The 25,972-nt window shown below is 42.1% G+C and overlaps 1 protein-coding gene across 1 annotated transcript in view; it reads left to right on the top strand.

Moving 5' to 3' along the window:
• The window catches only part of GADL1 (GAD like acidic amino acid decarboxylase 1), a 390,875-nt gene that overhangs the window by 225,525 nt on the left and 139,378 nt on the right, over positions 1 to 25,972 (top strand). The window contains exons 4-6 of the mRNA XM_022553949.2: positions 15,799 to 15,971; positions 20,917 to 21,043; positions 23,278 to 23,368. Coding sequence (XP_022409657.1) covers positions 15,819 to 15,971; positions 20,917 to 21,043; positions 23,278 to 23,368 — 371 coding nt within the window. The 5' untranslated portion in view covers positions 15,799 to 15,818. The remainder of the gene's footprint in view (positions 1 to 15,798; positions 15,972 to 20,916; positions 21,044 to 23,277; positions 23,369 to 25,972) is intronic.

The raw sequence follows: 25,972 nt of genomic DNA, 5'->3' as shown, positions 1-25,972 counted from the left end.
GCCTTGAAACAAATGAAATTGGCTGCTTTAGTGACTGCCCTTGACACTGGCACTGTCTTGGGGGAGTGCAGTTGCCGAAGACAAATGTGTGTAAAGCTGGATCTCAGGTCTGCTGATGAAGTGTCCCATGGCAAGAGGCTTAGTAGATAAGTTCTCCACTTTTTAAAGAAGGGAAAGTAATGGCTGCCAAAAGTCAACCAGTCATATTGTAATTTGAAGCCAAAGTGTTCCTTCATTCATTCATGCCTATGAACTCTATTTAAGCAAAACAGTATAGAGAGGCTTTCGAGATAAAACAGGCTCACCTGCTCATCATCTCCATCAGTTCCTCCCCTGAGCCACTACCTTGGAGGTCCTGAAACATTATAGGAATTCACAGTTCTGCAGAGCATTGATGAGGATTGCTTTTAGAAATGCTGGAATGTGATTTATGTTAATTACACGAATAAGAATTTAATTGGAAAAAGGGCTTTAGCCATAGAATCACTGACTGTTAGGGTGGCAAGTCATCTTGTAGAGCACCATTTAACTGAGAGAATCATTTAACCAGAGAGGTTAAAGTACTACTTGGCAGCCACAGAACTATATAGAGCCAGACTTGGGGCAAGGACCCCTACCCCATTCCAAATTCCAGAGTGTTCTTTCTGTGCATATTGTCCAGCAGATAATTAAATGTAAGAAATCAACTCTGCAAAATACTGATTAAATCAGAGTTGGATTTATATTTGTTTCCACCGGCATCTGCCATGTCTTCGTGCAGTGCTAAGAATTTCAGCATCCAGGAGCTTCTTAGTGGGAAATATTGCAGAGCAACTATCTAAGTTACTTGAGGTCTGCAAGCCGTTGTTAAATATTAAAATCTGTTTTGGTGATTTAGCTGTAGCATTGACAAATCTTAAATTCCCACACTCAATTTTTTGCCTCTTAAATGTATTGCTAAATCTTCCCTTTGTTTAAGTTTCCTAGCCAATAAGCCTATTCCCAATTCAGCACTCTGGATGCTGTGTTGTTTGATCTTCTAATACTTTGTATCGGCTTACAAAATCAATAGAGACTTAGTTGGTATTTTATGACATATCTGTTCTTTCAGATGCTATGTGGGCCAAAAAATACATCCGTGGAACATATTTTCCTCATATGCATTTTCCTTATGGTATATTCTGCTATGCTATCCGCTCAGTTTTATTTCAGTACCTAATTTGTATGAAGCAGTGATAGAGGAGAAAGAAAATCTATGAAAAATTGAATTTCCTAATATTTGTCCATGGCCTTACTTTTCAAGTTGATGGCACAACAAAAGAGAATTTTAGAAAGTAATTGTGGAACATACATATGATGACACTTTTTCCCAGAAGTGTTCAATACAATATGTCAGCTTAGCAGTTAATTGTTCTTTTATTGTTTCACCTGTGTTAGTCCAACCTCCCTGGCAAGAGTGGCTGCATGGTTTAGTGGAAAGAAAAGAGACATTGCAATCAATCATAGTTTAAATATCAGCTCTGCTCTTTGCCCTGCCAGCTATGTGACCTGCATAAAGTTAATCAAACTCTTGGATCCACATTTCCATATTTGTAGAATTGGGTGTAACACTTGCCTCATAAGGTGCTATGAAGATTCGTATAAAGACATGTAACATAAGTACCTAGTACAGTGTTTGTCTGGTCCACAGGCATTCAAAAAACAGTAGTCATTTGTTTTGATTTGGATTTTCCAGAAGCAGTCAAGGATTGGAGCATAAGTAGTACCTTTGGAAGGTGGTCCCAGGGAGGCCAACAGAGAATACCTTATAAAGCAAGTTATCACTGAGTTTAACTACAGCTTACTTCCACTGGGTAACTAGGAGTGTTAGTGAAGAATACACCTCTCAGAGTTATCCCATATGAAGGACAAGAGAGCTGGATGTTTACACATTAATTTTTATGGCTTGTTGATTGAGGGATGCTGATATGGGTATTAATTTTTCAGAGCTTCTGATTTGCTATGTAAGTGGGCAGATTAGAAAGGCCACAGGCAAAGAGATGAAAGTGCTAGCACTTGGAAATCAGGTAGCTTGCACATGAATGAGACACCCAAAGAACCACCTTACCCAACTTTTGTTAACTATGATTACATTTCCTTATTGAAGACCTTTTTTGTTTTCCTAGATCCCTATACCGTGGTGGGCAGAAGCCACTTCATACCAGCTCATGAGTGTCAGATATTCAGAAATGTTGTAAGCCAATTTGTAAACTATTGGTACCTTGAAATTAGCTTGATGGAAATACCATAACATTGAAATAGATCTATCAGGATCTATTTTTCTTCAGAAACAATTTTAGCAGCACACCACTGTTCCCATCCCTTTTCTCCCAGTAGATGGAGAATAGGAATTACATGTATAGGCTTGGGAATCAGATAAATCTGAGGTAAAATCTGAGCTCTGACATATTTTAGCTGTGAAGTCATGGGAAAGTGTCCTAACTTCTCTGAGCCTCAGTGTCCTTGTCTGTAAAATGGGGATGTCTATAACTTGTACAGCTGTGATGAAGATTAAATGCAGTAACAGGTTGTATGTAAGATGCATTGTGGAATAAGGACTTTATTATTGGAATTAAACCTTACACAAATGTAGGAGGAGCCGTGAAAGGAAAATTCCACAAGGGGAAGTTGGAAGTCACAGAAGAGTCACTAACCAGCCTTCCTGAAGCACCATCAAGAATGGACAGGTTAGCGTTTGTGTGGGAATCCATGAATGCTGGCATACACAGTTGCCAAAGTGTGACTGTCAAAGGAGCTGGAGGAAGAAAGTTGTTTCTCTGTGTAGTTGCCATCTCGGGGGAACCAGAACCAAGCGTCCGGATGAGAGAAGAAGAAAGTGAGGCCAAGCTCACTGCTGCATGTCTGCGACTACCCATCATTGTATGCGACCTCAAAGAATATCACAGAGGCTGGGATGTTTCTTCGCTTCTGCCAGATTGCAGAGCCAAGAGTCACAAAGAATAATGGGTTAGGAAACCATCCCAGAGGGCAGAATCAGACCACATTCAATATATGCAATATACGCCTTGCTAGATTTCAGAACTGCTATGGGTCAGTGCCTGGACCTGGGCCTTTCATTCTTTCCTGGGTGTGTCTGTGGCAGTTATCCTGTTCTTCTCACTGTTTGTGCGTGGTGTCTGATAACTTGTGTTTTAGTTTATGGGTCCCTGGATCAAGAGCAGCTGCAATTTAACAGCCTTATCTGTCTGTAGACTTGATACAACTCATGAGATCCCAGAATTGAAGTCTGTTTCTATAATGAGATAAGATTTGGGTTGGTCCTGGGATGGAAATGAGCGTATTTTGTAGATGGGAGGAATGTGAATAATTTGTGGTCAGGGGGTAGGCTCTGATGGATTGCAAAGATGGCTTCAAATTCCTTTCTTCCTAGAATGCATACACTTGGCAATGTGATGTTGCCTTCTGTCACCAAGAGGTGAGCTTTTTCCTGTATCTTTGAGTACAATTTTCCTCGTGACTTGCTTTCACCAACAGAGTGTGTCAAAAGTAACAAAAGAAAAAAAAAGTTGTGTGACATCCAATCTGAGATCTCAAGAAGCTTGTCAGCTTTTTCCTTCACTGTTTTCAGACCTGCCATCACCTTCTGAGGAAGACCCAACAAATCTCTTGGATAATGAAAGCCCACGAGGAGAGAGAGGTCCAGCTATCTCAGTCTTCCCAGCTGTGAACTCGGCTCCAAGCCAACATACAAGTTGCTGCAGGTGTGTGAGTTAGCACAGGGAAGACCAGAAAAACTACCCAGACCTAGCCAAGCCACAGGATCACAGGAAATAATACATCCTTGTTGACTTAATCCACTAAGTTTTGGGGTCATTTGTTACACAACTATAGATAACTTACACACCCTCCCAATAAATTATTTTTCTGCTTAACTTAACCAGAGTGGGTTTTAGTTGTTTGTATCTTCACAGGGTTGTTGTGTAGGATAAAGGTGCTACTGTTTGTAAAGGACTTATCAAACCTGGCACATAGAAGGGCTGAATAAATAGTAGCTATTATTATGTGAAATAGGTTCTAAACACTTCTGAGAGGTGTAGTGTGGACAGCCCTTAGAGGATCCAATAGACTTACAGAAGGGGATACATAAACATCAAACAGTCTGTGTGCCACTGAATCACAGTTCTCTCAAATTCAAAATGAGGACATTTCCCAAATTATCTGTAAGTGCTTTTCAAGCTCTAAGATCCCATGATCCTACACAAAATTGGCCAGAACCCCACCTTGGCACATATTCTAGATGGCTCTAAACTCATGCCTCATTGGGTCTCAGCTGTAGACTAGCCCGGACCAATGCCTTTATGGTCTTTTATGCAGTGTTCTGTGAGTGCCTCACTTATCAACATAAGAGTAGCAATGAGATGTGTGGGCATCCCCCAGAGGTGCCACGTTTGCCATTTCAGGGGCACCGTCTATAATGCAGTTTATGTGACTGTGTTGGCTCCCAGGTAGGTTAAAATTTTGGAATATTTGCTCTGATTTTATATGGAGGTGAGGCTGAGTCTGTGTAGCATAAAGGATGAGGAGAAAGATGCTGGTGGTTGCCTCACCCTCTTCTCTACTGAGCAATTCATCTCTGAACCCAAATTTGCATACCCCATTTAGCAATGCATTTGCCCTGCAAGTAAGAGTCCTCCCTCCTTAGAAGGCAGTTTAGAGCATCTATTTTCACTTAAAGATGCTTCTTGGAGAGGTCTTATTGCCATCCCAAGCAGCTTCTCAGTATATTCTTTCCAGTCTCATGTAATACACTCCATAAAGAGGTTTTGGTAAGTGATGTTCTCTGCATTTGAGGGTGGCCACGTGTGAATGTCATAGCATGTGTGTTGAAATACTGAGCTGAGGGTAATTGCCCACTACTGACCTAGAAGATGACCTTCCAAAAGCCTAGGCTAGGAGGCAGTACCCCGGGCACAAATGAGCATTACATCAGAGTTAATCAATGGATAATGTAAATGAGGTACCCATTTATAGCATGTATTTAAATTTTCACTTAAATTGCAGGTTAAGTGGAATCATTTAAAATCCTGCAGTCAACACTTGAGCAAATTGGTTTTAAAACTATATATTACATTGCAGCACATTACAATTTAATACATAGTTCCCAGATAATTGCTTATTGCTTTAGGAGTATAAAATATGTGTCCAAATAGTTTAGAGTGGTTGATAAGACATGAGAAACAATATCTCTTTATTCACCTTTTTTTGGAAAAAGCTAGAATATAGTCATTATGAACATGATATCCGAACTCAGGCTGCCTGGCTTTGAATTCTGGCTCTGTCACTTATAATTCTCTTCATCTCTCTGGCCTCAGTTTTCCTACCTGTAAAATTGAGTTAATGAAGATAATTATTATGAGAATTAAATGAAGTAACACATATAAGGTACCTAGCTCAGTACCTGATCCATTGCAAGTATCCAATAAATGTTAGCTATTGTTATTTTCTAAATGCAATTATATTTTTGTTCCCTTTCTGCCATACTACTACTAGAAAAGCTGCTAGAAAAGGTAAAATCACACAGGTGGCTGGAATTGTATTTCTTTTTGGCAGGGCTGTCTAGACTCTTTTTTGCTAAGACAGTGCTCTACCCACTGGCCACAAACATCCTGACTTGTACATAAGTGGAATATTTTTAAAAAGAGAAAAAATGCAATATTTATTTTTTGACAGGAACTGGATGACCTCTAAGTTTTGCAGAACAATTAAAATAGGTGGGAAACTCTGAAGGCACAGAGAATATACTTATTAAGCTGTGTGTAGTTGTCTTTAACTTTCCTTAGTTGGGAATTTCTACAGAAGTCAAGTTTTTCAGAATATTAGTTATGGTTCTCTGTTTTCACAGAACACAGAAAGACTCTTGCTCACTAGAAGGGGGAGTTGACTGGAAGGATTTGGGAGAACTCGCAGAATTGGAGAGAGAGCTAAATAATGAGGCCTTGGAAAAGACAGGAGCCAAGGCAAATCTGGAGATCTGGAATACTTGAGACTTGGAGATAGCATGAGAGGGGAAAACCTTAACTGACAGTGCTGCCCAGACTGTGTCCTGGGGGGAAGAGTGGTTCCAGTTGGGATGCCGATTAGGCCAAAAATTCCCCAAGCAAACAAGCAAACTCAACATGGACGTTCTCCCTACTCATCCTCAAATCTCAGAAAACACAGGAGTCACTGATAAAGCAACAAGTCAAATGTAATGTTTCCCAACTATATGTAGGCAAGAAGCTAGATGAAGAGTCAGAGAGGGTACAGAGCCAAGGTGGCAGAGGGGGAAGTGCCAGCAGAAATGGTGACGCTGGGGGGCAGTGGCCAGTGAAGGAGGGGGCAGACATGGTGAGAGCAGCTTCTGGGGAGCACGGTGCTGATAAGCGAGATGAAAGGACACCATCCATAGCCACGTTCTCCAGCCTGGGCTGGAATTTAGTATATGTGTATGCCAGTCCAGTTTTCTCATAGAGCCTGGCTGCATTCACATCCCTGTAAGCTGAAGTAGTACCCATCAGTTCATAAAGTGTAGAGGGGGGATGATGGCTGGGGGTGGTTTCACGGGCTGGCCATCAATATGACAAGCTAAGACTTACAATACCAGCATGTAGATCCTGTCAAGTAATGTTTACTCAAGCCATAGGAGTAGGTGTCTTGGGGAATCCTATTCTCCTGAAAACATCAGAAGGTTACCCAATTTCTGGCCTGGTGCCCAGTGAAAGGAAAACATTTTTGAAATTAAAAATAAATAAATAGGGTATATGGTGACCATGCACTTATTGGCCATTGGCAGGGCACTGACAGCTATGTTAAGGAGCTCCTTGGAGACTCCCTTCTAAGAAGCTTGTCCTCTCAGAGAATGGATGGTGTTGATGGAACCAGCTCTTTTGTTAAAGGGCATGCCTTGGTGTTTCCACAGAATCGGAGTCCTTTGACTGACATCCCAGATGCTAACACAACAGGGTCTCATAAAATAAAACCCAGGGTAATGGGAACATGTTCTGAAATGTTCTGTGTTCATCCAATGCTTTGCAAGAGAGGAGCTGATGTATGGATACACAAAATTACCTTTTCCTACCTTATTCTGTCACCTTTCATCCAAAGATCATTTTAGAACATAGACTTACTGGAGGATAGAAAACTATACTATCCATGTACAGTTGTAGGGCTCATTAGAAAGACACGGGATTCCTGACTTCAAGTTTGCAGTAATAATATTGTAGGCGAGAAGTCAAAATAAATATAACCCCCCATCTTGTCTATTATCTAGTCCATGTCCTCCCTCTCCCTGGCCTGGATTATTGCCGTCATGTCTCCCCAACTTGAACTCTTGATTTCCCACCTAAACTCGACACTGGTACCCACTTCATCTTTCTAAAGCACTCCTCTTATCCCATCAGAAGTTCTCAATGGCCCCCTATTGCCTACCAAGTAACATACACATTCCTCAGTCTCCAGTGAGGTTCCTGCAAGATTGGTGCCCATGTCACCTCTCAGCAGTCAGTCACTTCTGCCATTTACAGACCCTGCCCCTTGGACAAACAGAAGTACTTGAGGTTTCCTGGACACACACACACACACACACACACACACACACATTTTTTTGCCTAGTTCAGTTTCCTTTTTGGTTATGAATGTCCTTGCCATAATCTTTGTTTCTACCCCATCATAACCAATTTCTACAAATCAGTCAAAAATCTTGATTCTCCATCCCCACCTTACCACACATTGACCCGACTGCCCTTTTCCAGTGGTCCCTGTATCAGCATAAGGCCCTGTCATCTAAGAGTCTTTTGTTTTCTTGACCCCCTGCACCCACTTCATCAGCAAGTCCTCTTGGCTTTACCACTAAAATTTCCCAGATTGCAATGCTTTTCCTACGTCTTCTGGATCAAAGCCACCATTCTCTGTTGCCCGGACTTCTGTAGTAGCCTCCTAAGCAATCTCCCTGTTTCCACGTCTGCACTCAGACAGTCCATCCTCTACAAGGTACCAGAGAAATCTGTTAGAAATGTAAACCAGATCATGTTACTCCTTTGTTTAAAATCTTTAAGTGGCTACCTGTTGCTTTTAGAATAAAACACCTTACCTAACCTGCTCCCCGTCTGTCTTTCCAAAGCTCACTCTATTCCTCCTTCCCCTCGTCCTCATACTGGCCTACACTGATGTCTTTCTATTCCTTTAAAAGGACAATTTATAGATTATTTGCATTTTTTGTTCCTTCTTTCTGGACTATTCTCTTTTCATGTCTTTTTACATCTGGAACCTTCTCCTCATTTGCATCTCAATCCAAATGTTTCTTCTTCAGAAATACTTTCCCCTGATCAGATCTGAAATACCTCCTTATTTTCATCCTATCAAGTCATTCAGGTAATTTCCTTCAGAGCATTTATTGGAGTCTGCAGTTATTTTAATTATTTATCTGTTTGCCTTTTTATTAACTATGTCTCCCATTCATCCCAAGTAAGTGTAAATTTGTGTCTTCTTGTTCATGGCTCGGCTTCCAATGCCTCACACAGTGTTCTGAACATAAGAGGCACTAAGTAAGTATTTGCTGAATGGTTGAATGAAGGACCATCTTAAATATCATCTAAGAGAACTTTCTGCTTCTCACAGTCAGAAGCCCTCCTCTGGAATTTCAGTGTGTGCTTTGTCTGACCTCAAGTATCATGCTTTATACCTTCTGGATGGGATTCTAGGTATTCATAAACGTGTCTAATTTTCCTTATTGGACTTTGAAGTCACTGTCTGTGTGTCTGATCCATCTTTGAGCCTCCCACAGTGCCTACCCCAGTGTCTTATGCATAGCAGGTATTCAGTAAATATGTTGGGAAGTATAGGGCTTCCCTGGTGGCGCAGTGGTTGAGAGTCCACCTGCTGATGCAGGGGACACGGGTTCGTGCCCCGGTCCGGGAAGATCCCACATGCTGCGGAGCGGCTGGGCCCGTGAGCCATGGCCGCTGAGCCTGCGCGTCCGGAGCCTGTGCTCCGCAACGGGAGAGGCCACAGCAGTGAGAGGCCCGCGTACCGCAAAAAAAAAAAAAATATTTTGGGAAGTATAAATGAAAGAAGTATTAACTCACTGTATATTTCAACTAAAGAGAGTTTAACCCCCAAAATGAGACTGAGTGATTTAAATTTTCTTTTCTTTTCTTTTCTTTTTTTGCCTTTGGGTGCCCATCTCTAGCTGACTAAAGTTATGAAAATAGTTTTGCCATTTTCTCCTGTGACTTCATATTTGGGGGCTGTACTGTGGACATGGTTTGGTCTCTAAGTCAGGTCTATGATTCTACCAATCACAGAGCTAGATTCAGACACTCAGTCCCTGTACTTGTTGCTACTACCCACACCTTCAGAGCTTCTGTGGCCACTGCTTTGTATTATTGTTATTTCTTAATATTTATTTCCTAATATTTATTTCCTATAACCTTCTTCCTTGTAGACTGCTCGTAGTTACCCTGGCATTGGCGTGTTGTTTCTAAGACAACAAAAATGACTTAAAATGGTTGTGAAATTCAAAAGGGATGCAAACAATGTGTAAGTCTTACAGGACCAGGTACATTGACTAAATTAGGTGTGCACTTTTTTGAGCTTAGAAGAGACACCTGACTTGGAAAACTCCAGAACAGAAGAATGTCTCTTCAACTTTTGTTCAGCTCTATTTTTCTTCTCCCTGGCCCCCTGGATATTGTCTTTCAAGACTTTTAGCAACTTGAGAGCAGAGATTCTGTGTTTTTTAATTTCTGTATTCCCAGGCACCAGGCTGGTGCTTGGTACACGGTAGGCCCTTATTAATTTATTAATTAATACTATCCTCTTTTCCCAGGCTTTGCTTCTCATTCCTATCTTGGACTGGCCTACTGGGCTCTCCAGATCCTGACCCTTAGCTCTCCCTGGGGCCCCAATGTTTTTGGCACAAGTTTTCTGAAGAGTTCCTTGGCCTCCCCACCAGATGCCTGGATTCACTTTTGATCCATTGTTCCTCTTTCCATCCTTTGGAAGCAAGAGTTATTTTCCTAGTGCTGTTTTGCTCTTAACAATTAAAGAATCTCATATGGGAAGCTTGGCTCTTATTGGCAGACCTTCTGACAAAGACCTAAGGCTATTGATTCTAAACTTTACCTGGGCCAGCAGTGTAATGTGGGTGCTGGAAGAGTTCATGTAGACTTAGCCACAGTAAAGGTCCCCATACTCTGTGTCCTGTACTCTACTCATGGCAGTAGGCTCTGCAGCTTGCACGTACAGCCACATTCAACCCTCCCAATGACTCAGTGCAATAGGCATGGCTATTTTCTCTGTTGGCCAGATAAGAAATCTGGATCACATGGAAGTTAAGTGATATGGGTAAGATCACAGCAACATGGTTAGAATTGGGGCCAGGATCTGCCTGGTTTCAAAGCTTAAGCTTTGGAATCAACTAGGATGCTAATAGAAGCCTTACTAATGGAATCATGAAGACCAGAGAAGGGGAAATACCAATTCACTGTATTTTGAGTTGGTGAGACCACACCTGGGGTATGCCTCATTTTGTAAGATAGAAATAAACTGACCCAGACTAACAACCATGGTCTATCAGATCCATGGAAGAAACTGGAACAGTTTTAACTGGCAAAATAAGAGATTTAGATGAGAGTTGATAAAGGTCTTCATGTGTTTGGATTAGAGTCCCATGGAAGAGAAATTAGACTTGCTTTGTCTACCCATCTAGTGTAAAAGCCTGAAGAAATGGCACAAATGCATATTGAGTCACTGTAGGAGAAGCTTTGCGGCCACTCGCAGCTGTTTGTCATGGACTTGCTACTTTAAGATGAGGTTTTAAAATTATTATTATTATTTCTTACTGCAGATATTTAAAGAGAAGACAGGTCTTCCAATTCAGAAGCCTTCTCTGATACCTCAACTTCTCCTATACCCCTAAGCCTTAACCCTAAATGTCTACATTGCTTACATTCAAAACATTTTATTGGTATTCTTCTCACGGCACTTGACACCCTTTATCTTCTATTGCATTATTCAAACTCTGAGGCTCTCAATTACCGAGGACAGACACCGAGTCTAATCCATCTTGCTGTCATTACTAACTCCCTAACACTGCCTTCCAAACTGTAGCTGCCCATAGAGCAGTATCTCATTGCTCCTTTGTAGAACTTCACTATATTATATTATTTACCGCAGTTTCACTACTTACCAGCTCTGTGACCCTGGGCAAGCCAATTAAACCCTCTGTGTCTCAGCTTCCTCAACTATAAAACTGAGTAACTAACTGGAAATTTTGTGACAACTAAATTTGCTAAATCTATAAAATTTTTAGAACAGAGCCTACCCCACATGTCTTTTATTCTTGTAAATTTTCAGCACCTAACTCCCCAAAGAGACTTTGAGATCCTCAAGGAGATGATCCAATTCCTGTCTTTAGCCCCCACCTGCTGTGTGGCACATGGTAGGTGAATAACACGTTTGTTGAAATGAAAAACATAATTATTAAAGGATAAGAGGGAAGCCAGGCAAACGAAGATGTTAAGATTCTGGAAGCATCTTAGAGGTCAACCAGAACAGTGGTACCTAAACCCACCTGCAATGTTAGTATATTTCAGTACTGTTAGTGTAAGTGAGGGTGCAGCCAGCCCAGCACTTTCCTCAGGTTATCTCCTATTTTATAGATGAGGAAACTGAAGCACAGAGAGGATGTATTATTCCAGGATCAAAGAACTTGAGAGACTAGAACTCAGCTCTCCTGTTGTATCAGCCACTGGGTTGGGGAGGGGATTTGGGGGACTGTATGAAAGGGTTAGATAAGATGACCTCCAGGATAACAATACACTCAGCCAGTCCTCAGAGAGTTGCTGAGTGCCTACGAATGCCAACGGCTGAACGGTTTTCTGGAATGTCCAGAAAATTGAGACATGGATCCCTTCTGTAGGCGTTTACAATCTGGTGCAAGAAATAAAACCTCTACACAGATAACCACGGTGCAAGGTGGAAAGTGACAAGGTGGGAAGTCTGGACAGCTGCCCACCCCACGTGGGCTGAACTGCTTGGCTGCTGCCAGAAGTTCAACTCTCTTCATAAGGACAGTCCCTTCCCACTGAGCCTTCGTCTTCCCATTCTTCCAGGGGTAACTCACCAGCCACTTTAGAGTTCGTTACCCTGGGCATCCGATTACTCTGAGATCTCCCTTTCTACTGTCATTGCTTACTGTCGCATGTAATTTACTCCTGTTTGTTTATGTATTTAATAAATAGTCTTGCGCTTCCCTGGTGGCGCAGTGGTTGGGATTCCGCCTGCCGATGCGGGGGGCACGGGTTTGTGCCCCGGTCCGGGAGGATCCCACGTGCTGCGGAGCAGCTAGGCCCGTGAGCCATGGCCGCTGGGCCTGCGCCTGTGCTCCGCGGCGGGGGTGGGGCCGCGTCAGTGAGAGGCCCGCGTACCGCGAAAATAAAATTAAATAAATAAATAAATAGTCTTGACTGCCTACTACTATTAACTTACACTTACTGAGTTAGCTAATATTTCAAACATTTATTGAGTGCCCACTACACACCAGGCAGGCATTGTTTTAGGTCTTCGTCTGTATTAATTCATTTACTCCTATGTCAATGAAAGAGGCCATGACTGAATCTCTGAAACAATATTTGAAGCTGAATTTATTGTTTGTTCAGCAAGGCAGAGCTGGGCATCTCTTTAAACAAAACAGAAGTTGAGCTTATATAGATAGGGGTTTGGAAAGTATGGAGTTGAGGAATTGGTGGAAATTCAGAAGTTGGAGTGTTTCAGGATTGACTGGCTTCCACGCTTGGAATTGTGGTTCCTGGAATGAGATTTGTTATGGACTGACTTTCAGAAGTCATATGACTACAAAAAAGGGAAGGAGGGAAAAGAGAGAGTAGGAGTGGCCTTGGTGAAAAGAACGGCTCAGGGAGGAAAGTGAGAGCCTCTCACCAACTGTTTCTTTTGATAACCCAGACTGCAAACTCAGTTTTGCCTTGTTGACCCTGTTCTCCAGGTCCTTCTTGCAGCCCCTGCTGCCCCTTCTCTAGCCCATGAATGGAGTTCCATGTCTGCCCTATTCCTACCAAAGGTGTTTCCTCCTCGGTTAGGGCTGGCAACCTGCGATGGCACCTCAGAGGAAGGGACATGATCACTGAATGGTGGAGGGAACCAGGGTCCCGGGCTTTTTAAATTTAATAGCCAACAAATGTTTATGGAACTCCTACAAACTGCCAGGCACATTCTGGGTGCTGTGGAACAGACACAAGCTCATGTTCCCATAGAGCAAAACCTCTGTTGCAGAGACAATATTTAAACAAGTAAATTAATAAGAATTGTATGTCACTGCTCTTGAGTCAAATAAAGCAGAGAAAGAAGGTGGGGGAGGGGAGTGGTGCAGTGTGAAATGGGGTCGTCGGGGACACCTCGCTGAGAAGCTGGTGTTTAAGAAAAGAGTCGAGGAAGAGTGAAGAGGAGAAGGTGGGTGAAACATGGTGAGCTTTGAGGGCAGGAATAAGAGATGAGGTTTGAGTTCCAAGAGATAATGGGGGAGGAGTTCATTTAAAGCCTTAGAGGTCATTATTAGGACTTTGACTTTTAATTTGATGAGATAAGGGGTCATTGAATGGTTTGAATAGAGGAGTCATCATGTGATGTGCCATCTTTTCAAAGACACATAGGAGCTACTATGTTGAGAATTGTCTACACGGTACATAGGGCAGGGTGGCAGCCGGGGGTTAGTTGAAAGGCTAACCCAAGTGTTTGATGGTGATAAGAGAGCGGGGAATGAAGAGCAGACAGATTCTGGGTATATTCTTCATGGAACACTCCTCCCATTGAACAATTTCATTATTTACCGCTATCAACTCTAGCAGTTAGATGGGAGGTCCTGGGTGTGCATCCCCAGAAGATCACAGCTTGACTGACTGTTCAGTCTCTGGAGGGTCTTTTCCAGTTGGGCAAATGTAGTGGGGAAAGAGCGACATGATCACATCTGGTAATAGAAATAAAACATTTCTATCAAGAAAAGACGCATATTCTATACCCAATTCTATTTAGTTTTTTTAAAGTAGTATTTTCTCCTATATAATTGTTTGAATTATGGGCGATTTCTGTAATTGATGGCTGTGGAGAAACAGACAATTTTAATTTCAATTTCTCTGCTATTCTGGTTTCAAGTGGGTGTTTGACATTTGTGTGTGTGTGTGTGTTAGAGAGAGAGAGAGAGAGAGAAACTCTGAGAGGCCTACAGAGTGGTTGCTATTCCCTGGGCAATAAAAACCTGAAATCCTACTAATGAGGTTAGAAAAAAATCGAACTTTTTTCATGTGCTTAATAATAGCACTGCCCACTTACATAACCAGGGTTCCCTGAATAATTGCCCTCTTTTCCAATTTATTTTTACAACCTAAAATTTGGGGGGAGGAAAGTGCCTTTAGGTGTAGATCATTTCCATCCAAAAGCTCAACTCCAGGGCTTCACCATTTGTCCTAAACCAAGTCAAATACATCTTTGCAAGTGAAAGATAAGTGAAAGTGAAGGATGGAACTGAAATTCATCGTGGGAGCTCTGGATGGTTTACCCTTGGGTGTGAGGATAAAAGATCGATCCTTTGCTACAGATTCTATCTTTCTCAAATTGGGGAATCTTCTGGTGACATTTTTATCTGTCTTCGTGGACACCATTTGAGTTTGCCAGTCATAGAATTAAAGGGTTTAGGAAACCACGGAATTGTACCAAACATTTAACTGCGAGGAGAAGATGGGCTCCAGGTTATAATAACTGTTAATACAGTTAGAACCCTCGATAAGTATAAAAATGTTTGAAATACAGACCGTCAGCATATTTAAGGTGTATTTACAAAGAATAAGTGAGGTGCTGTGCTAGCTGAGGTGCTGAAAAATACTTTAAAAATTGTTTCTGTAAATTTCCACAACTCAGTGAACATATACATTATAAGGAGGAAAGAGATAGTGATCAGAAAAAGAGAACACAGTGGAGTCAGAGCTTGAGGCAGATATTGGTTGCATATCTGGATTAACTTGCCAGAATTATTTTGGAGGAGGGCTATTTTGGGTAGGCAGTAACCTTTATTCTCAGATATAGATTTCCATGTTGACTTTTAACCTTTAGTCACTGACTGGCAACTGTCCAGTCCTGAAAATGTCCTGCTCCATCCTTCTGCCTAAATTGCAAGTTTGAAAAGTTTAAAGGTGTTATAAATACGGGTTTACAGGAATTGCGACACTGCTCACATTCTTTTCTCCTTCTCTCAGTAGGAAATGGCCGAGCGGGTTTAACGAGGGGTTTCATAGACAAGGCAGAAGGGCATTTAATCACAGGCTTAAAACGTAAAGTTAAGAGAAAAGGCATGTTGACATTACTTCTTCTTCTTTAGGAATGACTTATGAAAAGGAAATGTATGGTCATCCTTAAATTACAAGAGAGTGTGTGCCCACGAACTAGACATGGGCTTGTGTTTACAAAGATCTTTTTGTACATGTGTCTGAAAGATGTTTGTATGAGTGAGTAAAATGGGTTGAATTTATGTTGCTTGAGCTCCTCCACGCTCCCTGATGCTAAACAAGATGTTGCAGGAATGGAAAATGGAAATTTCTTTCTTTAACTCTGTCATGCCATTGGGCACCATAAGAAGCTGTCAGCTTCAGTGCCTCAAATGTATTAAAAGAAGGTATGCCCTTTGAAGGTGGGACGGTGAGCCATTTCCCCTGTGTTTTGTTCTGTGGTCGAATTAGATTATCTCTCAAACACGGTTTGATTGTGTGCTTCCAGGAGATATCAATCCACAAGAGATGGTTCCCAGCAGGAAGAACACTGTTTTCGTGGATGGAGTCATACTGAATGGCCCCACAACAGATGCAAAAGCAGGAGAAAAATTTGTCGAAGAGGCCTGTAGACTAATAATGGAAGAGGTGGTTTTGAAGGCTACAGACATCAATGAGAAGGTAAATATAAAAACCTATAAGGAACCCTAAGAATGCGGAAGATAGGTTTTAACCAAACCTGGATGGCTAGACGTAAGGGAAATGGGAATCATGCTTTCATTTCCTCTATACCTTTGTTTCAAGGAGATGCCCAGATACCAAAGTTTGTATCTACTCCCCACCCCATCCCCGCCTCCAGAGCCCCACCCAGTCTCTGTTTTCCTGGGAGGGTTGACTTTTACTCTGCCACCCAGCATGTGTCAGGAAATTGGCTGAGACCCAGAGTTTAACCAGGTAAGGCTGTGAAGCACAGGATGAAGCTTTCTGCCCCAGATAACAATATAGATTATAAACCACCCAATGATCTGATTTCTACACTCTCCAAAGCACACTCTGCTTTCCATTTTCTTGTGCATATTCTTTATGTTACTAGGGAAAACCAAGCAGAAGGTAGAAAAAGTGTGAAAAGTTTAAAAATTTATCTGAGGGTCTTTACCAGGACCTTGTCTGAGCTCAGACTAGAAATCTTGGGTTGTTAAGTCTGACTTCTGACTGGTCCCAATGACTGGTTCTAGGTTTCAAATTCAGATGCAGATTGATATTGGAATTACCACTAATAACATCTATTCTTAACAGTACTTACTACGTGCCAGGTGATATTCTAAGAACTATTCCATACGTATTTGTGTATTTAATCCATGTGTTTGTGTATTTAATCATTAAAGACCCCTAAGATGCAGGTGCTATTTATTAACTCCATTTTAGAGACAAGGGAAAAAATGTGGCACAAGAGGTCAAGTACGTTGCCCCAAAGTACATGCTAGCAAGTCTCAGAGCTGATACTAAACTCCAGGCAGGCTGGCTTCAGAGTTTGTGCTTTTTTTTTTTTTTTTTTTTGCGGTACTCGGGCCTCTCACTGCTGTGGCCTCTCCCGTTGCGGAGCACAGGCTCCGGACGCGCAGGCTCAGCAGCCATGGCTCACGGGCCCAGCCGCTCCATGGCATGTGGGGTCTTCCCGGACCGGGGCAAGAGCCCGTGTCCCCTGCATCAGCAGGCAGACTCTCAACCACTGCGCCACCAGGGAAGCCCAGAGTTTGTGCTTTTAATGATTCCTCCATACGTCTCTTAAAATCTCAAAATTAACCTCTATCACATTGATCACCTTTCATACTGGAATCAGATTATCAGGAAATGGAGGGAGAGATTTTCATTTCAATTTTATCAGGAGAAATAAATGTCATTTAAAAAAATGATTTTGAATGTGAAGTGGTATGCTGAATTTTTGGTAATATGCGTTTGGGAAAACTAATAGGAAAATAGATAGAAATGACCCATGATCTTGGAATGGTTAAATTCAAGGCAAAGTCACTGGAAGTGTTTCCTGATATGTACTTATAATTGCATATTTTCCTGTCTTCTTTGTACTTGGGGAATATTTTGGACCTGCTTTACTTTGGAGTAAACTACTCCCCTGGAACTTTTTTTATATCGGCCTTTATTCAGTCATTAAATATTAACTGAGTGTTAGCTAAGGGTAAAGCATTACATTTGGGCCTGGGGGATATTAAGAAAAGTAAGAAGAAGGTTCAGCTTTGAACAGAATTTTAATCTCATTGGGAGAACAAGTTTTTGTTGGGATAGAGAACAGGGGATCCCAATAAGAATGTGATAAATGCTGCATGATTTGGGCAGAGTTTGGGGATTTCACTGAGGAGTGGGCACCTTGAACTTTGATGCAGAGTCTGAAGGTGAAGTAAGGTTTTGATGGACAGAGAGAAGTCAGCACAGGTGTGTTGAAGAAAGCGGGAGGTAAATGATAGAGAGAGAGTTGTAATAGGATAAGGTATTTAATACACTAAGAGGACCCTTCACCTAGAAAGAAGGGCTCATACAGGGCCCTAATGGGAGGTAGGATGAGAAGGGTAGGCTTAAGACCCTAAGTTGTCCATTAAGCAACCCCAAGCCCATTGCAGTATAGTAGACATGCATCCATATGAAGCTGGCTTGAAAGTTATGTTGAGGTTGGGAGAGGGAGGTGAGGATTTTATGCTGCTGACTTAGCCTACTTGGTCAGAGATTCAACAAGTCCCCTTTCAAAGGTGACCTGAGGATAGGATGGGTCCCCACACATAGATGATTATTACTAGTACCCTCTTTTTTTTTTTTTTTTTTTTTTGCGGTACGCGGGCCTCTCACCGCTGTGGCCTGTCCCGTTGCGGAGCACAGGCTCCGGACACGCAGGCCCAGCGGCCATGGCTCACGGGCCCAGCCGCTCCGCGGCATGCGGGATCTTCCCGGACCGGGGCACGAACCTGCGTCCCCTGCATCAGCAGGCGGACTCTCAACCACTGCGCCACCAGGGAAGCCCCCCTAGTACCCTCTTTGATAGACACTTTTTATCAGCCACTTTTTGTTTGTTTGTTTGTTTGTTTTTTAATTGAGCTGTAATTTACATTCAGTCAAATGTATTCCTTTTGGTGTGCAGTTCTATGAGTTTTGACAAGTCTTGTAACCATGAACAGAATTAAGATACAGATTAAGATCCATCACCCCCCCTTATTTCCCCGTGCCCCTCCATAGTCAACCTCTCCCCTCACCTCTAGCCCCTGGTAATCACTGATCTGTGGGTTTTTTGTTTTTTGTTTTTGTCCTTGTGGTTTTTGCCTTTTCTGAGGGTAAGGTAGATGGAATCATATCACAAGTAGCCTTTGGAGTCTTGCTATTTTCTCTCAGCAAAATGTGCTGGAGATTCATCCATGTTACATGAACCCATAGTCCTTCCTTTTGATGGGCTCAGCCCATTTGATTTACTTCTGCCCATTTTGGTTCTAAGCTGAGAGTTTGATTTCATACCTCTTGCATGACTTGGTATTTCCTCCTGCTTTCCCCAGCCTCCCACATGCTGGTCTTTATTCCCTGGAGGCCCCCCTGTCTCTCTCCTCCCCTCCACAGCGAAACTTTTTAAAGATTGTCAACACTGCCCCCCTCCCTCTACTTCCTCACCTCCTACATCCTCACTTCACACAATCTGGCCTCCACTCCCACCTCCCTTAGTCAAATGCTCTTGCCAAGGACACCTCCTTGTTGATAAATCCCAGGAGCACTTCTCAGGCTTTGTCTAAGTTGGCTTCTCAGCAGGATTTGACAGTGATGACCGTCTCCTCCTTCAAGCATCCTTCTTCCTTTGTTTAGTAGCACAAAACTCTCCTGGGATTCTCCCTGCCTCCCTGGCTTGTCCTCCAACTCACAACTGAGCTCCTCTCCCTTTGCCCATTTCTCATGCGTTGGCGCCACCCAGGTGAGACCCTGTGCCTTCCCCTCTTCCTGTAGGTTCCCTCTGAGCTGTGTCACCTGTGTCGTATTATAATGGATGCCTGGAACTCTGTTCCTGATCTTTTACAAGAGCTTCAGTCCAACTGCTACACCCCTTTTGGGTGTCCTGAAGGTGCCTTGGACTAAATGTGCTCCAAAATCATCATCCCCACCCCACCCCATCCACCATCAACCCGTGTGCAAGCTGGAAACCTCAGGATGGCCTTTGGCTCATTGCTCTCCCTCATCCTTGATGTGCTACAGCTTTCTCAGTTCTATTGATGGTGCATTTTCAAAATCTCCAGATATGCTTCATTCCCAAAGCAGCTAGCCTCATCCAGATTACTGCCTTCTCTTGCCTGGTTTATTAGAGTAACCTCTTATTTCCAATTTTATTTGGAATCTCCATATAGCAACCAAAGCTATTGTCTAAAACACAAATATCATCATATAATCCCCCTGTCCAAAACATAACAGTTTTTCTAGAGCCATGTTCAAACTCTGTAACATGCCACACATAGCCTGTCACAATCTGAGCCTTGTTTATCTCTTCATTCATTCATTCATTCATTCATTCAACACATCTTTGTTGATAACCTCTTGTTATGGCAGGCCATGTTAGTTACTTGGGATCGGTGAGCAAAGTGACTGATATGTCTGCTCTCATGGAGATTGTGTAGGATATCATAAATGAATTACGCAGCACACTGGAAGGTGACAGGTGCTATGGAAGAAGGAAAAGAAGAAACAGTTGGGGGGAATTGCTAGAGATGGGGTAATGTGCAGCCTGGAATTTTAAATAAGGACTCAGGATTGCTGTCATTGAGAAAGTGACATTCGAGAAGGGTTTTGGATGAAGTGAGGAAGTTAGTGATGAGGGTATTTGGAGGGGGGGTCATTCCAGGCTGAGGGCAAAGACCCAAAGGTGGGAATGTGCCTGGTCTTTTAAGAAACAGAAAGGAGGCCAGGTTGTGGGGGCAGAGTCAGCTGGGAGGAAAGCAGTGCCACCAGGAAAGGAGGTTGTACAGGATCGTTTTAGGTCATTATAAGGACGTAGGCTTTTACTTTGAAAGAATGAGGAGCCATCAGAGGTGTTTGAGCAGAGGGGTGACCGTGGCTCATATACAAGAGGAGCATTCTGGATTCTGGCTGCCTGGTTGGGAGTAGATTGTATGGGGCCAGGGGACAAGCAGAGAGACAAGTTAGGAGTTATGCCGGGAGCCAAGCTTCACTTCTCCCTCCCTCCCCCAGGCTCTGTGTTCAAGCCACACCAACGGACTTCACTCTTCAGAAGGGCTGTGGGTGCCCTTACATCTCAGCTTTGCCTGTGCTGTTCCTCCCACCTAGAGGGCCCCTTGCATGACCCCATCCCTTAATCTTTGCTTGGTTCACCCCACTCTTATTTTATGTCACAACTTAGATGTCAGTTCCTCCAGGACATCTTCCCAAATGTAAGGTGGGGTCCCTCCTTTGTTCCAACAACATCTGCTTCACCATCATAGCTCTGGTCACAGGGAACTATGGTTGCAGGTTAAATCGCTCTCTCTCCCACTTGTCTGGAAGCTTCACAAGGGTAGGGGCCACGCTTCTGACATCCTCTCCACACCTGGCTCTAGCGGGTGCCCAGTTAACCGTGCCATTGCCGAATCTCTAGGTCTGTGAGTGGCGGCCCCCTGAACAGCTGAAACAGCTCCTCGACCTGGAGCTGAGGGACACAGGAGAGCCACACCACCGGCTGTTGGAACTCTGCCAGGACGTCATACGCTACAGCGTCAAGACCAGTAAGAACTTCACTGACTCCCTTGATCCGTGCCTCTAACACGTTCTTCCATTTTCTTAAGCCTGTATTTACCTCATAGTAAAGGCGACTAGGGCACTGTTTATGGGATGAGAAAGCTGGATCAAAAATAGTGGTTCTGATGTTTTGACAATGGTCCATCTAATCCGTAAAATAGGTTTGTCAAGGCCAAAGATAGGTTGATAGAAAAACTGATGGTTAGTGGTCATATGTAAATATTATCTCCTCTTCAGCAATCCTCGTCCTCCTGATAAGTAGCAGTATCATGACTGCTACTTATCATTTCTTTTGTTGGTCCAAACTGATAAACAGTATTTTGATTTTAGAAATTGTTAAGGGATTTTAAATCTTGATCACCCAGAATATGGCCCCCCAAAATGTTCAAGAGGGTGTCTTTACTATAAACAGGGATAGATTTATTTGTAAAGTACTCTTGGCAGTTGGCAAGTACCAAATTATTTGATCAAATCTAGCAGGATCAAAAGATAAAAACCTTTCGGAAGGTATAAGAAAATGAATGCATGGGGAGTTTTTGCTCTGATAGTTTCACTATAACGCTTAACCACTGTGATCTTTTGTAAATGCAGTAACATGATATTTGTCTTGTGCTTAAGTCCTATTCCAATTGACTGTTAATATCCTGTATACCCAGTGAATAAGTGTCAGGAGTAGAAGAATAACTTTCCAAAATATGCATTTATCAGTGTGATATAAAGGTAATCTAGTGCTTAAGACCATACAGACGTTATGCCTTGTGAGTTCTGACACTGAACTAAATTTAGTGGAAAGAACATAATAAAATCCTGGCTAAAAATAATTGGTTTATATTCCCTTGGGAAAGTCTGGTGTATGTATCAAAAAACCAGTTAGCATTTCAAAAGCAGAGATACATATCTCATTATTACAGTGCATGTCGGAAGTGTAGAATGACATTTAATGCAGTAGATTTTTCAGTTTACTGGATACTTTCCATAAAGTTACCATGGAAATCAATCATAAATTAACGCGGAACTAAAAAAAAATCTTATTAAAATTACTTGTAGCGATGTCTGGTTTCCTTTGCCAGATTAGAGGAAGTTTGCCACGTTTTATACGGAAAGACATTTTCTTCTGAGACTTTTGTTTTTCATTGAACTGGTTTCAAGAGAAAAAAACCCCAAAACCAAATGTGGTGAGTTGCAATGAGAGGTCACTAACTAAAATGATTCCCAAATACCCAAATTTAGAAATAGGCCTCCTGCCTCTTTATTCTTTGTCACACTGGGCTTCCTATGATTGAGAATGTCAAGCCAGCCGTTAGCCGGGGGTTTGGTGTGAATATTCACACTGTGTAAAGCCAAGAACCTTTATGAGACCTTTTATAGGAGGGAAAAAAATAGAAAGTTGGAACTGAAGTTTTTCGAGCCTTAAAGGCAACTGCCTTTGAAGTGCATTGAATCAGAAAGTTTATGTAAGCTGCATGATGAGTCACATCGTACTCCATCAACACGATGCCAGTTGCACTAGAAAAAATGGTCCAATCTGAAAAATTAAAAGGCCACTCACTGCCAGGAGCCTGAAGTGAACCCTGTTGGTGAGTGAAATGTGTTTAAATTAGGGAAATTAACATCGATATTTTTAGAAGGTAAAGGTAGCAGCAGGCTTTGATATGTGGACAAACTGCTCAAATAATCCATTTCTCAAGGTTCTGGTTTGGGTCTGGGTTGTATTTAAAAAGAAACAGGTAAAGCAAAGCTCTCAAAAGAGTGCTCAAGTTCTGCTTAGAAACATATTGTTCAGTAGACAGGGCTATGAAATGGGTCTTCAACATTTGTTTCCCTTGTACATGACAATGTTTTAAATGCTTTTTTTAAATTGAGGTATAATTTACATTCAGGAAAGTGGAAAATCTCAGGTGCTCAGCTCAGTGAATTTGTACATATCTGCATGTAAGTGACCATCACCCAGAGCAAGATATACACCATTCCTGGGACTCCAGAGGCTCCCTCAAGCCCCTTCCTAATCAATATCTCCTTGCCAAAGGTACCCAGGATTCTAATCTCTGTCTCCACAGATCAGCTTTGCCCCATATTGAACGTCATGTAAGTGGAATCATGCATTGTATACTCCTTGTATCCAGCTGTTTACGTTGTCTGAAGAATTCACTTATGTTATTCTGTCGATAGTTTTCTTTCTTTTTTACTGCTGTGTAGATTAATATTCTGTTTCAATTTACAGACCATCCAAGATTTTTCAACCAGTTATATGCTGGACTTGATTATTACTCCTTGGTGGCCAGATTTATGACAGAAGCATTAAACCCAAGTGTGTGAGTACCTTTAAATGGAATTTTACAAGGAATATGGATTAGAGATTTTGTTAAGTAGGTGAAATTTTATTTCATGAAATTCTATTTAATGGTTTCATTTGTGCAGTGTCATCATAAATAATGGAATAGTCTTATGACACTTTGCAGTATTCAAAGAACAGTTTGATCTGATAGTGGTACTGTGAGATGCGTAAGGCAGGAATTATCTCCGCTTAACAGATGAGAAAATTGATTAGGAACTCATTCCTGCATGAAAAGCCATGTCTGTGCTAAGGTGCTGGAGAGATACTTTGTGTAAAAACAAACCTCTGCTTTGCCTCCATGAAGCAAATAATGTAGTGATATAAGAGATGCATGCAAATTAATCAAAATGATCTACACAAATTAATGTATTATTTTCAGATGAAGGAGAGGTGCATGATGCTATAAATATAAATGGGACAAGTTTTCCTTATTGGGCACTGAGGGAAGTCTTCTCTGAGGAAGTGACGGCTAAGTGCTGAAGAATGAATGAAAGTTAACTAGGTGAAAAGAGGAGGGATGGGTTCCAGAGGGAACAGCATGTTCAAAGACTCTATGCCAAGAGACAGCATGGCATGTGCTATGAACCGAAAAGTCAGGGTGGGTGTAGCTGAGAAAGTTATGGGGGGTGTCATGGAGGACAAGATTGGAGCCAGACATGCAGGGCCCAGTGGGCCACATTTATGAGTTATTCTAAGTACAATGAAAAGCCATTGAAGGTTTCCACATCACTAGGAGACATTTGCTTAGTAAAAAGATCACTGGAAATATGGAGAATGGATTGGAGGAGACCCATTAGGATGGCATTACCTTGATCAGGTAAGAGATGATAGTTGCTTGGATTTAGACAGAAGTGGTAGGAATAGAGGGGAAAAAATGTCTTTGGAAGATAAAACAGAAAGAACTGGATAATATACTGGATCTTGGAAATGGGAACAAGAGGGAGGTTTATAAGATGATGCCTGGGTTTCTGGCTTTAATAGCTGGGTTGTTGGTCATGTCACTCACTGAGATAAGAAGCACCGGAAGAGGGACCAATTTTCAAGTATATGGTTGAAAAGGCAAGAGCAGTAATTCAGTTTTCAATTGTGAACATTTGCATTTGCAGTAACTTTGAAATATTTAAGAGTATACTCTTGGTGAGTTGAGATATATATGGGCCTGAAGTTCTGATATTTATATGGAAGTTATAAATTTAGGTGTTACTGGCAAATGATGGTAATTTCAGTAGCGGGCATGGATGAGATTCCTAAAGTCAGGGATTCTCAACTCCTTCTGCTGTTTAGAATCAACCTAGGAACTTGGTTAATATTAAGACCTGGGTCCCAGCCCAGACCAATTAAATCTGAATTTCTGTCTATGTGTCCCAGGCACTGATATATTTTCATAGCCCAACAAGTGATTTTAATGAGCAGGATGGAGATATTTTAAATAAAAACAAACCAGGAGATGGAGAAGCACTTTCTGCAGGACAGCATAGAGTGAGGAGGGAAGACGACTCGGGCCTGGGCCTTGAGGGCATCTGATAGTTCATGGTTGGGAGGAGGAGACTAAGCCTACAGTGGAGAGAGAAGGAGAAGATCCACTGGGAAGACCTGGGAGCCACGGAGGAGAGTGTGTCCAGAGTCATATATTGTTGAGCAGAGTGTTTAACTAAGACAAAGACTAAAAATGTCCCTTGGATTAACAACATGGATGTCATTGGTGACTTCAGTTACAGAATTTTTCGTGGAATAATTCAAGACAATACCAGATACCAGGTTACAATGGGTAGAAGAGTTAAGTGTTAGAAAAGATAGTGAAATTACACAATTCTGTGAACCTCTCTTTTTTTTTTTTTTGCGGTACGCGGGCCTCTCACTGGTGTGGCCTCTCCCGTTGCGGAGCACAGGTTCCGGACGCGCAGGCTCAGCGGCCATGGCTCACGGGCCCAGCCGCTCCGCGGCATGTGGGATCTTCCCGGACTGGGGCCGAACCCGTGTCCCCTACATCGGCAGGCGGACTCTCAACTACTGCGCCACCAGGGAAGCCCATGAACCTCTCCTTTTAAGTCCTGGGATCTTTCTAACTCCTCATCTGGGTTCTTTTACTGAAATATTTAGAGGCTTTTGAAGTATTGAATTGCTGCTAAGCTGAGGAGTCCGCTCAAAATCTCACGAAGCCACGCGCGCATTCTGTACTGTCCTCTCCTCCACCTCCAGGCCAATTTCTAGGTTTACGGTTGAGCTAGTTTTCAAAGACAAGTTTTATAGTATTTTCTTCTTACTAAAAAGTGAATGATTATTTCACTTTTATTTGTAGGTACACATACATATATATACTTTTTTTTCACACTTTTGATATGTGTAAAGCGGTTTCCTAGCATGGTTGAAAATAGAAGCTAAATTGTTTGAAAAATGATGTAGCTTTAGAGTGCTTGGCAGGTAGGGAGGTGATAACAAAGTAGGTGTTCTCTTTTCCTTTTTTTTTTTTTTTGCCTCTTTACTAAAGTTTTTTTCCTTCTGATGTTAACATAATTGCATTAAATTCCGTGACTATGAATTTAAATGTGTCTGCTTAGCTTACATATTTAGAGTACATATT

Source organism: Delphinapterus leucas, chromosome 10, assembly GCF_059928025.1.
Source record: "Delphinapterus leucas isolate spDelLeu-1000000601 "Yukka" chromosome 10, BTC_Dleu_Yukka2, whole genome shotgun sequence".
NCBI classification, from domain to species: Eukaryota; Metazoa; Chordata; class Mammalia; order Artiodactyla; family Monodontidae; genus Delphinapterus; species Delphinapterus leucas.
Note: the sequence above shows the minus strand (reverse complement) of the source record. Positions and strands in the feature narration are given on the sequence as shown.